The sequence below is a fragment of the Melanotaenia boesemani genome, chromosome 4 (genome assembly GCF_017639745.1).
Source record: "Melanotaenia boesemani isolate fMelBoe1 chromosome 4, fMelBoe1.pri, whole genome shotgun sequence".
In the NCBI taxonomy this organism is placed as follows: Eukaryota; Metazoa; Chordata; class Actinopteri; order Atheriniformes; family Melanotaeniidae; genus Melanotaenia; species Melanotaenia boesemani.
In genome coordinates this window covers 36217072-36227895 of record NC_055685.1, presented here as the reverse complement: position 1 = coordinate 36227895, position 10824 = coordinate 36217072, and the positions used below count along the sequence as shown (strand labels likewise).

Here is a 10824-nt window from a genome sequence, read left to right as displayed (position 1 = left end):
ACGAGAAATTATGGGATCACCTCAATAGTTTTTGCAAAAACAAGTTATACATATTGATAGGCCTAGTTGAAATGCCCAAACTAATCCAACACACTTAAAGACTAATGAGATGTAATTATTTCTAAAATAATCCAAGTAATTCACAACAAAATCAAAGTCACCTACTGAGGATGCTGAGAAGTATTTTCTTGCTCGATGTACAGAAAAGCAAATGTAAGGATTATAAGCAAATTAGTATAAAAAGGATAAAAAAAAAAAAGATGTAAATTATTTGCTGGGAATACATTATGAAACATTGCCAACCCCCCAAAAGGAAAAAAAGGCAATTTACTGAAGACATGTTCAGTAATGTGCAGAGGTTTGTGTACGGCCAACATTTTCACTTTGTTCCCACTGACTCAAGAGAAAATGGAGTAATTAAACAGACCTGCTCCAATGCTTTCTTTGAATAATGGTGTTTAATATTATTCAGTTTAGATACTTACAGTTTTCCTTTATTTGCATGTATGAAGAAAATAGAAAAAAAAAGCCAACCTGATAATTATTAGTGATGTTTTGCAGACTATGGTATTCCTATAGAAAAAAAACACACATCTGATTTACAATAATTGCACTAAATCAATTAGTGTTTTAAGAAATTATAACATTTGGCAGAAATATTTATTTTTTAAAAAAAGGGGAAAAATGAATTTGTCCTCAGCATTGCACAAGCTGCATATGAGACTGGAATTTTTTGTTTTAAACCAAGACCACTGAACAGTAATGGACAGACTTGATTTTCTTACCCAGGTATAGACGCGGTCCAACTTAAAACTGAGAAATATTGCTTGCCTATTCTTATTTATGTTTTTTTACTTTGAATTAGCCTTAATTGAATCTGGAGATGTATTTGTTGTTGTTGGTCAGGTTCTTTGGAAATGTCCAGTGTTGATATTCTCAGATGAGACACAAATCTATGATTTGTGGTTTAAGAAGACTCCCTGACATCACACCTGTTTAGACAGTTTTACAGTCACATCTTTATCCAGATAGAAATCTGTCCTCTCATATTTCTGCCCAGCATCAATCATTTTGATCTTTAACAAAAGAAAGTAATCGGAAATGTCAGAAAAGTTTGTGCAGCACAAAGTAAAATTTCTCCATATATAGAGTACATCACCACACACACTTATTTAATGACCTGCAAGCAGCGGGGCCTTGCTTGTGGTTTTGATTTTTGAGTTTTGTTCAGACCTTGAACTGTATTTACATGTGGTGGGTTATAAAGCTGTGGCTGTGTGTTAGTGATGGGTGGTGGGAGTAAGTGTCTCATTTGAGCGAGCACCGGGGGAAACATGTTTGGAGGCTGTACAGGTGGACGGGGGAGGAAGGGAGGCAAGCAAGGCAAGAAAAGGCCTGGCCTAACGCTAGGCAGAACAGGAGGTGGTGCCAGTGAGACAGCTGGAGAGATAGCTGGGTACGGCAGCGGTGAACAGTTCATGGGAGAGTACATCGGCATCGCCTGTGCAGGAGGAGGCTGCAGAACGCCGTACGTGGAATTTGGAGAAAATACTTCTATTGCAGCAGTATTTTTCTGGGGGTTAGTTTTACACTCCTCATGGTCCTGAAGAAGAGGGATACTACCCATCCTCTGCCCATATTCAGAAGACTGCTGTGTCTGGGTTTGATGCACCTCTGTTGCATCCCTCTGAGAACTGCAGGGGTCTTTTTTCATGTCAGAGTCATGAGTAAGTGGGCTAATACTAGATCTACTTGATGATGATGATGATGATGCACTTTGATGTCTTAAAGACAAAGTTTGCCTTGTGCTTCTCTCTCTACTCACTTTTTGGTCATGCTCAACTTCCTTCCCATACAGACGCTCACGAATTCTATGAGACATCTGGCCGAGCTCCTCAAATCCCAGATTCACACCGATGGCCTGCAGAACGTCCTGCATCTGCCTCTGCTTTTGTTCATCCTCGGGTGTCAGTGTGATCTTTTCAAGTGAGGGAGACTTTCTGCTACTGAATAAGCCTTCTCTGTTATCAGTCCCTTGCAGAGACTGTTCATCAGAAACATGGTGCCTGTTTGGACTCTGGGATCTGTGAAGAGGCTGAGGAGAAGCCAGTCTGCGGGATCCCTTATGTTGATGGGGTTTTTGTTGCCACTCAGTACAACCAGGAGACCACGGATGACCTGAAGCGTCCCGATCATCAAGCTGTGCAGAGGTCTGAGTTACTATGTTAGTGAGAACATCAATGTTCACGCCTTTGTTGAGCACATCAAGAAAACGCTGGAAGCCCTTGGATGACTTCTTCTCAGGAGCAGCAGCACTCTGCTGGGAGGTGTCACTCTCAAAAGACTGATGAGAAACACAGAAGACAGAGTTAGCAGATCTATTGTAGAGTCCTGTTCACATGAGTGTCTAAAATGGAGTAATGTGGAGCCATTAAAAACACGTGTCTATGATCTTAAATTTCACACTGAACTCCCAGTGTCATAGCAGTGAGAAACCTGCCTTGAATTAGAAGAACGCAACACAGAAGCAAAGGAGGAGAATGGTGGACATCCAGGAGTTTGTGTCCTTTTTTTCTTGGCACGAGGCTTTAAAGGGCAAAAATAAATCCAATGTATATTTAAAGGGACATGGTGTAAGAATTACTGCCATCTAACGCTGGAGTCGTGTATGGAACTTTAACCTAGCGTGATCTAGAGTCTCACTTTCTCAAACACGTAACCGCAGCCGCCATCTGTAAAAAAAAAAAGCCTCAACAACACTAATGAAAGCATGTGATCCGATAGTTAATGTAGTGTTCACTCAGGTGAAGACGTTCCCTCTGGATCATAACTGTTCAGGGGGAAAATATCTGGTGGGTGGAAATTCACTGTCAGATATTGTTCCTCTGTGTTCAGAGGGAAGACTGGTTCTCACAGGGGGAACGGATCTCAACGGGGAAACTGGCCTCAACACAGCACCGGCTTTTTGTCCCCGTAAAAGCTGCTAATTAAGCCTTCCCACCGGCTTTTAGTCCGGCTTTACCGTGACTATAAAAGACAAAACAAAGACAAAAAAAAGCTCACTTGTCCACTGGATCCATTCAATGGAAACTTTCCTCTGTTTTGATGATAATCTTCATGATACACTGATGTGGTGGAGCGGTCCGGCCACTCTCTGGTCTTTTCATATATCTGTTTGACATGAGCAAATGTTCATTAATAGGGATGGTACTACAACCCTTTATCAGAACGGTGTGGGACGCCAAGTTAAACAAAAACCTTCTGTTTCTTTAAAGACAGTATAAAGTCCTTTCCCCCATTTTAATGTTATTTAATTTGTTATTTTATTATTTTAATTTGTTATGGTCGGGTAATTTAAGCCTAGCAAATAAAAACTGTTTTAAACGGGAAATGTCAACTGGTAACTGTGATCATGATTGTTACAAAAGCAGCATCCATGTAAGACTAAGTCGCTGAAGGACCTTGAGGAGGATCTCAAGTTCACCAACAAATGTACTGAGTTAGAAGAGGATACGCGTACTGGACTGGCCTGTCTACGGTCCTGACTTGTCCCCAACAGTCAATGTTCCCTTCCTGAAAAAAGTGGTGACGACTCTGAGGGGCTGCACACCTTAAAAGGTCTCTGCAGGAAGAATGGGACAAGACTAAAGCTGAAACGTTTAATCACTTGTTATCCAGGATGCAAGAACATTTTTGGAAGTGTTGTGAGGCGGAATGGCAACACTGGAAAGTGGTCAAAGGTTTCCTGTCTCAACTCTTTCTTTAAAAAAAAAAAAAAAATAAAATAAAAAGTACTGCGAGTCACAAATGTTAAAACTGATGCACACTGATAAATTAAAATGAAGTTGATAAGAAAAAAAAAACCCCATTAAATATATTTTGCTCATACTGTCTTCAAAGAAATAAAAGTCCAAATAAATCTGAGAATCACTGCATTGTGCCATTTTAAATCGAGACTAACCTCTGGAGAGCGATATGGTGATCGGGTTCTCTCCTGGGAAGAATCCTGCTTCCATTGATGATTGTCTCTGTCTTTATAACAATCAATAAAGCTTCTGCCACTTGAATCATCATGTTTTCTGTATGGAAACTCTTCACGGTGATGCCTGTATCTAGAATCTGGATACGTTTTCCTGTATTTGAAATCATCTTCCTGTGGTGGAGCACATTTTAAGTCCTTGGTTTTGTGTTCATGTGAAAAATTGTCTGGAGACAGCCTGTATGGTTTTTCCAGAGACTCATGTCTGTATCTGTAATCGTTGTCATCGTCACCTGTAAACCTTTGCCTTTTCCTCTCGGATGCATCCCTAACAGGTGAAGACATGCGTCTCCTCAATGGACTTTTCCTGCTCCAGTCTCTATTCAATGAATCTGTACTGTACTGCCTTTTAGGAGAATCGTATTCTCCACCTCTGCCAGTCTTCTCGGTACTACTGTGTCCATCTCCTCTGTATTTCTGAAAGGAATCCCGAGGGGCATCTCTGAGGGAATCGTGCCTCTCTTCCCTCCTGTCGTTGTAGTCATCCCACTGCCTTGAACTTCTGTCACTGGGCCACCTGTGGCTGTACTCGGACCACTTTGAGTGCATCCTCTTACAAAGACACAAACAACTGAAAAGGATTAAAATAGTTTGCAAAATAATTCTTTAGACTGGATACATTGATAAGCCAGAGAAATATATTGCTGGATAAATCTTGGGTACAAATTGCATTACATTTTCTAAACTGTGACTTTAGATTTTCTAAATGGAATTACTGTAGTTTAACAGGTCTGATAATTACATTTCAAGACATAATTAAAACAAAGTTCAGGGGAATTGTCAACTCCTCTGAGGCAAAATCTATTTACAACATTGATCCTAAACGATAAAAAAGTTGGTATTATGGAGGGATCCAGCATCTAAAAAGCTATTACAAAAAATGGCTCTATGTTTTGGACAACTAAAGAGGAAATATGATTTATCCAGTAAAGTCATTGGCCGCTAATATAAGCCAAGATCCCTTCTGGAAGCTAATCTAGACTCTGTAATGAACTTATATGTACCCACTGAAGTAGAAAATTTACTTTAAAAAGCAAATGCATTGGGGGAAAAAATGTTTTCTTTATCGTTTAGCCAGGTTGCATAAATCCAGAAGAGATGGAAATCAGATTCAAACAACATTCAAGGAACAGGTCTGCTGAAATGCATCTAAAACCATCATTGTAAGATCCTGACAACTCACGCGTGGAATCACACACATATGCTGAAGAATAAAAAAGTGTTGTAGTTGACAAATAATCTGTTAATTGCAGATTAAGCAGTGTTTCATCTGCAATGCACTGTTAATGGCATTATCAGTATCAACGTGAAACGTGGCATATCATATTTCTAGATCAAAAATACAAATAAATCAAATAGACTAATAGGACAGTTTACAGAGAGAAAATAAATTTATGCCATTCCAAAAGCAAAAGAAGGCCAAAAGGACTCTGCACAAATAACGAAAAGAAGATCCAAGATTACACGCCACCAGATGGATGAGTCTTTACACGAGTTTAAAATATTAACGTGTTTAAACATTACAGAAAAAGTTTTTGGCCAAACTTGATTCGACAGTCAGCTGACCCTCTGAAAAATGTCTAAAAGAGTTTTAATTGAATGGTAGGTGATGGCGTTTCGTCTCATTTAACCTAGCTAGTGTCGCCGTTAGCTACGTTGCTCCACAGGCTTTCTGCTAACAGGCCAAAGTAGCTAGCATCGAGCGCCACGTTAGTTACCTCTAGCAGGAGGAAAATGTGTCAATCTCACGTCTATTGTCGCCGGGAGATTAATTTAATCTAAAATAAATAATGCATCTGTGTAAAACGCATCGATGGTCAGTTAGATAACTTAAAGTGCAATTTATGTTAAGCTTACTTAGCTAAACGAAACACATTCTGGGACGATCTGCCATTAAATTACCTTTTCCGTTGGACGACTCCACTTTCTTAAAGTGGGGAAACTCCTGTACGGTCCTAAAAACCAATATAAACAAAAGGTCAAAACAAACTTGGCGAGTTATAAATGTACTCTCTGAGACGAACTCTGCAATAGCTGGTGTGCATCTGAAATCAAGTTGTGTCAGAACCCACCCGGATGATTTGGTTTTCCTACCTTCCTCCAATCAAGTAGATGTTCTACCTCCCCCTGCTGGATGGAGGGTGAAAAATACTATTCTAATGCTTTTAGGATACGGGCTCCTGTTAAGGACAATTTCGTGGTTTCCATGGCAATGACAACTACTTAGGAAGGACCTAAATTAGCCAATGATACCTTATTTAAATCTGTTTCAATTTTCTACAGACGGTTTAATTTGGTTTACAATTAAATAAATTATGGTTTCCTAAACTTAATGAAAATCTAACAGTAAAAATGCGACACACACACATATATATATATATATATAGGGCAGCATTTCTTCTCCTACCACAAATCCAGTCGAAACTTAAAAAAGAAGAAGTTGGTGTTACACTAGAATCTGTTACCCATCAGAATCCGTGACCGGTCGGGGCGACTGTGTGTACATTTTCTCTGTATGTATGTGCATTAAACGTGTATTAAAGTCTGACTTCATTAAAATGCCGGTACAGTAAAGTCACACGTTCTGATGGCTCTCAGAAATGGGGTACTCTGTGACCCTGGCAATGTAAGGGTCACATATTATGTTAGAAGGGTTGAGACTACAGGAGGGGCGACATAGGTCACCATTTCTGATTACTATCAGAATGTGTGATTTTACCGTACCTCTATTATCATGAACTCAGACTTCAAACCGCTTCAGACACGTTTAATACTTCGCTCGTACGTGCAGAGTTCCACACTCCTGTCCAGTAGGGGGCGATAACGCCCCTTTTAAGTTGGTAAAACTCACAAGAAGAGGTATCCAGGCGGCTAAATTTGTCCTCTGAATGTTGTTGATCTGCGGTGAACCAATTCTATAATGACTTGTTTTTTGCAGGCAGTTAGTCTGTTACTAGTGTTGGTTATCTGAGGGACACGTTAGACGCTGCATTGTAAGTACGTAAAAACGGTGACGGTCCCCTTCATTGTACTTAATATTAGCTCATTTACTAGCGTTAGCTGCTTGAGGTCCGTGTGGGTTTTGGTGACTGTTTTCTGTTACTGTCAGACCCTGAAGATGAAGGTGAAGATCAGGCAGTGGAACGGAGTGGCATCCTGGTTGTGGGTGGCCAATGATGAAAACTGCGGGATATGCAGGATGCCCTTCAATGGCTGCTGTCCAGACTGTGAGTAAAAAAGCTGGAGCTTGTTGGATATTTGTCATTAATGCAAGAGTTTAGTTTGTTGTTTTGTTTTTTGTTTTTTGCTGTTTGTCCAAACCCATCAGTAAGTCTCTGCCACAGACTTTAATATATGTTTATTTAATTTATACTGTTATGTTTAAATTGAATAGTAGTATAGAATGGAAAGTTTAACTAAAACAAAATTACTAAATCCTCATGCTTTCTCAGCCACCAATCTTTTAATTTCACAAGACTGGGTTGATTTTTTTTAACTAAACATCTATGAAATTCAGATCAAATTTTAATCCAGACTATTTTAGTGTCATCAATGAATACTTTTCTACCCAAATGAAGAAGGGTTTACTTAGCAGAACATAAAAAAACAAACTGCCCATAAATCTGGTGAGGATTTTAAACTGTGAGAACAGATGTTTGGGTATGATTTTTTTTTTTTTTTTTTTTTTCGGTTAACTCAGTAGTTTCTGTTCTAGAATATGACTAGGAAATCAAATGTTGTTTTGCAGGTAAAGTACCTGGGGATGACTGCCCACTGGTCTGGGGTCAGTGCTCCCACTGTTTCCACATGCACTGCATCCTGAAGTGGCTGAACTCCCAGCAGGTCCAGCAGCAGTGCCCCATGTGCCGCCAGGAGTGGAAGTTCAAAGAGTGAAGCTGCCTCATCTGCATCATGGAGAGCTCTCATTTTGATACCTTCTGTAAATAAGTTTTGTATTTGAGCAAATGTTTCTATATATACTGTTGTCTTAGTTTGGGATTAAATGAAAACTTGTCACGTGTTCTGTATAGCACTCTTCTTTTTCATGGTGGGGGTCAGTGTATAACAGATCCACTCGAATGTCAGTGTGAAACTTACTGATCCTGACTTTAATTCTGTTTAATGAGTTCAGACAATTTGGTGTTTTCAGTAATCACATTTCTGTGGATCCAGTCAGTTGGTAGTTGTTGTTTTAGCCCTAAGCTTGTTAAAACTAACACATCTTGGGGCAGGTGTCATGACCATACATTGCCAAAGATTTCCTTTTGAAGTTGACTGTCTTCACCTTGCTCATAGATATAATTCTCCCTAATGCAAATGTTGAAATGAAGCAAATAACACTTATTTTCTTTATTTAAATAAGTATAAAAAGTCATACAAACAAGTAAATAAGAGTAGTTAGTTATAAGTGATCAAGAGGATATTTGCTGGATTCATTACTTGATTGGCTGTAAACGTATTTGCTAATATAGCACTAAACAGAAGCCTGTCTGGTTTTTATAAATGTTTGCAGATCAAACTGTCCTAATAAGCTGAGCAACAACAACTTAGTTTCAAATCATTCAGAATTCAGCCAAATCTAACCAAAAGGTCTGACTGACAGGGTCCAGCAGGTAGGGGCTGCAGGAGACCAGAAGGAAGCCCCTCCTGTAAACATTCACGCCCCTCCGAGGGCAGCCAGTTGCCTCTGCCAGTCCTTCCACCACACATCCAGTCCTCCAGAGCTGAGGCAGCTCACAAATCAGGATCTAGGACTTGTATGTCCTTCCCTGCTCACTACTGCACAGCAGTCGGACAGCTGCAGCAGTTTTCTGCATGTGAATCTCCAGAAATCTGGTGTTCTCAGTCATTGACTGCCAGTCCGAAGAGCTCCAGCAGCTCCTTGTTGTCCAGGTCAATGAGATCAGCTGGTTTCTCCCCACAGTCGTTTTCCAGCTCGGGGTCAGCTCCCAGCGAGAGGAGGTATCTGAAACGAAATACTGCTGCTCAGTGAAAGAGCACATAATGCTGACTGGCTGCACTGTGGTCCTTCAGCTTCTCTGATGTGAGCTGAGTGCCATGTGCTTAATCATAAATGTCTCATCTGCTGCTTTCAAGGGTTTGCATTTCAGGTCAAACTAATCTGCATCAAACTGTTTGTTTCTCTGAAGTTTAAGCTTTAAAATGAGAAAATTAAACTTTGCTGAATGGCAAATGCACTGCTCTTAAACTAATTTTCACACTCTTGGTTTAAAATGAACCCAAACTGACTGAACAAAACACTAGATACTCACCGTGCAATGTGTGGGAAGCCATCACTACAGGCCATGTGCAGTGCGGTCCATCCCTCCTCGTCTCTTTGATGGATGTCTGCTCCATAGTGAACTAGAAGCTTTACGCACTCCAAGTTCCCAGACAGGACGGCCTCATGAATGGCTGCCATGCCTGGACAAAGGTACAGAGATAGAGGTCAGGATTTAAAGTTTGGCAAGGATTTCAAACTCCATGATGGAAGCTCTGAGTGTTGCACTGGCTCTTACCAGAGAGGTAGATGGTATCAAGGGTGACCCTTTGGGCTCGAATGAACCTTCCAATCCTTTCCAGCTCACCCTGTCGCACATAGTCTTGGAAAACAACGTCATTGGGGAAGTGGACACTTCGGATTGGCTTTAGAGATGCACTTTTGCAAGAGACAGGAATGCCACAATTCTGGGAGTAAGCTTTGATTCCCCTTGACTGGGACACGGGACATTCGTAGTACTTCATCCTGGAGTCTGGTTGTTGAAGCTTTTCAAATCCAGAAGAACTCTTAGAAAATCTGAGGACAACTTCCTTCAAGTCTCAAGAAAAAGGATCAGTGAGTTCTTCCCAGTGTGGCTGTCTTGGTTGTATTAGCAGTGGATCGGCTCTTCTGAAGGCCCGGCCTCCCCGTGCTTCTCTTATACTCTGTGTTGGGCTATTTTTGAGCACGACACCTCACAGATCCAGTGGCGAGTTTTGGAAGATGAGAAGCCACTCTGCCTTGAGCCCTCCTACTTACCAGTCACAAGCCTCTAAGACAGCTCACATCTCCAGATATGACAGCCAGTAACCCCTGCTTCCATGTCACCAGCACAGACCGAGATACTGTCCTCTTTAAGAAAGTGGTGACATCCCTTCAGCTGCGGGGGAGGAGGAAGAGGAGGAGGCTGGAGGCTTCTAGTAAACACCAAGCAGGATGAAAGTGGTTTACTGCTGGAGTGTGTGGGTGCCAACTGCAGGAACGGAGAGGTGAAGTCCATGTGAAGGTTGTTGACAGTTAACTGCACTGACATAAACAGCCTAGAAAGGCTGCTGTCATCATCATGCACTATTTTAATCATAATATGAGACACAGTGGGTAATTTCTAGATTACTCTGTTTTGCATCATCCTCTTAATGACTGCTGGGAAATCAGTTATGCAAAACTATGTGATAATGATTTGGAAATGTGATGACTTACTGCTGGTCTCAGTTTTGATTGTAAACTGTATTTCAGAAGCTTAATGGTTGTAGAGATTGTGGTTTCGGGCTAAACAGTGACCTGTTCATTATCCTTGGTAATGTCCATTTTTAAAAATTTTCCTTGACGTTGTGTCCGTTGTTGGATGAAATGATTGTGGAACAGATGTCACTGGATTAAACCGCTTAGACCATGGTCATTTCCAGAGTCAAAATATTAATATAGACATCTAGAAAATAAGTTTAAAGTTGAAAGCACAAATTTTCCTCATAAAATTTCTTCAGTGGTTGGCCCATTTTTAACTTTTACTTAAAAAAAAAAAGAA

General features: G+C 40.6%; 3 protein-coding genes across 9 annotated transcripts; 1 reads left to right on the top strand and 2 right to left on the bottom strand.

The window, feature by feature from the left end:
• Nucleotides 1-438: 438 nt before the first annotated feature.
• LOC121638811 (cyclin-dependent kinase 12-like) lies at nucleotides 439-6909 on the bottom strand. 5 transcript variants are annotated; one of them, XM_041983805.1, is made up of 6 exons: nucleotides 6764-6790; nucleotides 6112-6169; nucleotides 5942-5994; nucleotides 3962-4591; nucleotides 3064-3171; nucleotides 439-2344 (listed from the first exon to the last, which is right to left on the bottom strand). In XM_041983805.1, the coding sequence occupies exons 1-6, from the start codon at nucleotides 6773-6775 to the stop codon at nucleotides 1169-1171; spliced, it is 2037 nt and encodes a 678-aa protein (XP_041839739.1). In that variant the 5' UTR covers nucleotides 6776-6790; the 3' UTR covers nucleotides 439-1168. The 5 variants fall into 5 exon arrangements, with proteins under 5 accessions (XP_041839739.1, XP_041839743.1, XP_041839744.1 ...); XM_041983809.1 differs by lacking the exons at nucleotides 6112-6169; nucleotides 6764-6790 and adding an exon at nucleotides 6891-6909 and having other exon boundaries at nucleotides 3962-4610; XM_041983810.1 differs by lacking the exons at nucleotides 6112-6169; nucleotides 6764-6790 and adding an exon at nucleotides 6891-6905.
• Nucleotides 6892-8056, top strand: anapc11 (APC11 anaphase promoting complex subunit 11 homolog (yeast)). Of its 3 annotated transcripts, none has more exons than XM_041983813.1 (3): nucleotides 6892-7032; nucleotides 7149-7266; nucleotides 7788-8056. In XM_041983813.1, the coding sequence occupies exons 2-3, from the start codon at nucleotides 7158-7160 to the stop codon at nucleotides 7931-7933; spliced, it is 255 nt and encodes an 84-aa protein (XP_041839747.1). In that variant the 5' UTR covers nucleotides 6892-7032; nucleotides 7149-7157; the 3' UTR covers nucleotides 7934-8056. The 3 variants fall into 3 exon arrangements, with proteins under 3 accessions (XP_041839747.1, XP_041839749.1, XP_041839748.1); XM_041983815.1 differs by having other exon boundaries at nucleotides 6892-7036; XM_041983814.1 differs by having other exon boundaries at nucleotides 6892-7049.
• Nucleotides 8057-8132: 76 nt separating this feature from the next.
• Nucleotides 8133-9915, bottom strand: ppp1r27b (protein phosphatase 1, regulatory subunit 27b). Its single transcript, XM_041983812.1, has 3 exons — nucleotides 9559-9915; nucleotides 9313-9463; nucleotides 8133-9005 (listed from the first exon to the last, which is right to left on the bottom strand). Exons 1-3 carry the CDS (start codon nucleotides 9782-9784, stop codon nucleotides 8882-8884), a joined length of 501 nt encoding a protein of 166 aa, XP_041839746.1. The 5' UTR covers nucleotides 9785-9915; the 3' UTR covers nucleotides 8133-8881.
• Between the last annotated feature and the right edge of the window lie 909 nt (nucleotides 9916-10824).

What these genes read in the sequence shown, in the direction of transcription:
- LOC121638811 (XM_041983805.1), bottom strand. An exon ending in GGAGTCGTCCAACGGAAAAG is followed by an intron (nt 4,592 to 5,941) that starts GTAATTTAATGG and finishes TGTCTTTGTAAG; the next exon opens with AGGATGCACTCAAAGTGGTC. An exon ending in TGAATGGATCCAGTGGACAA is followed by an intron (nt 2,345 to 3,063) that starts GTGAGCTTTTTT and finishes GTTTCTCATCAG; the next exon opens with TCTTTTGAGAGTGACACCTC.
- anapc11 (XM_041983813.1), top strand. Translation starts at nt 7,158, where the DNA reads ATGAAGGTGAAGATCAGGCAGTGGAACGGAGTGGCATCCTGGTTGTGG. An exon ending in CAATGGCTGCTGTCCAGACT is followed by an intron (nt 7,267 to 7,787) that starts GTGAGTAAAAAA and finishes GTTGTTTTGCAG; the next exon opens with GTAAAGTACCTGGGGATGAC.
- ppp1r27b (XM_041983812.1), bottom strand. Translation starts at nt 9,784, where the DNA reads ATGAAGTACTACGAATGTCCCGTGTCCCAGTCAAGGGGAATCAAAGCT. An exon ending in TGATACCATCTACCTCTCTG is followed by an intron (nt 9,464 to 9,558) that starts GTAAGAGCCAGT and finishes ACCTTTGTCCAG; the next exon opens with GCATGGCAGCCATTCATGAG. An exon ending in GGCTTCCCACACATTGCACG is followed by an intron (nt 9,006 to 9,312) that starts GTGAGTATCTAG and finishes ATTTCGTTTCAG; the next exon opens with ATACCTCCTCTCGCTGGGAG.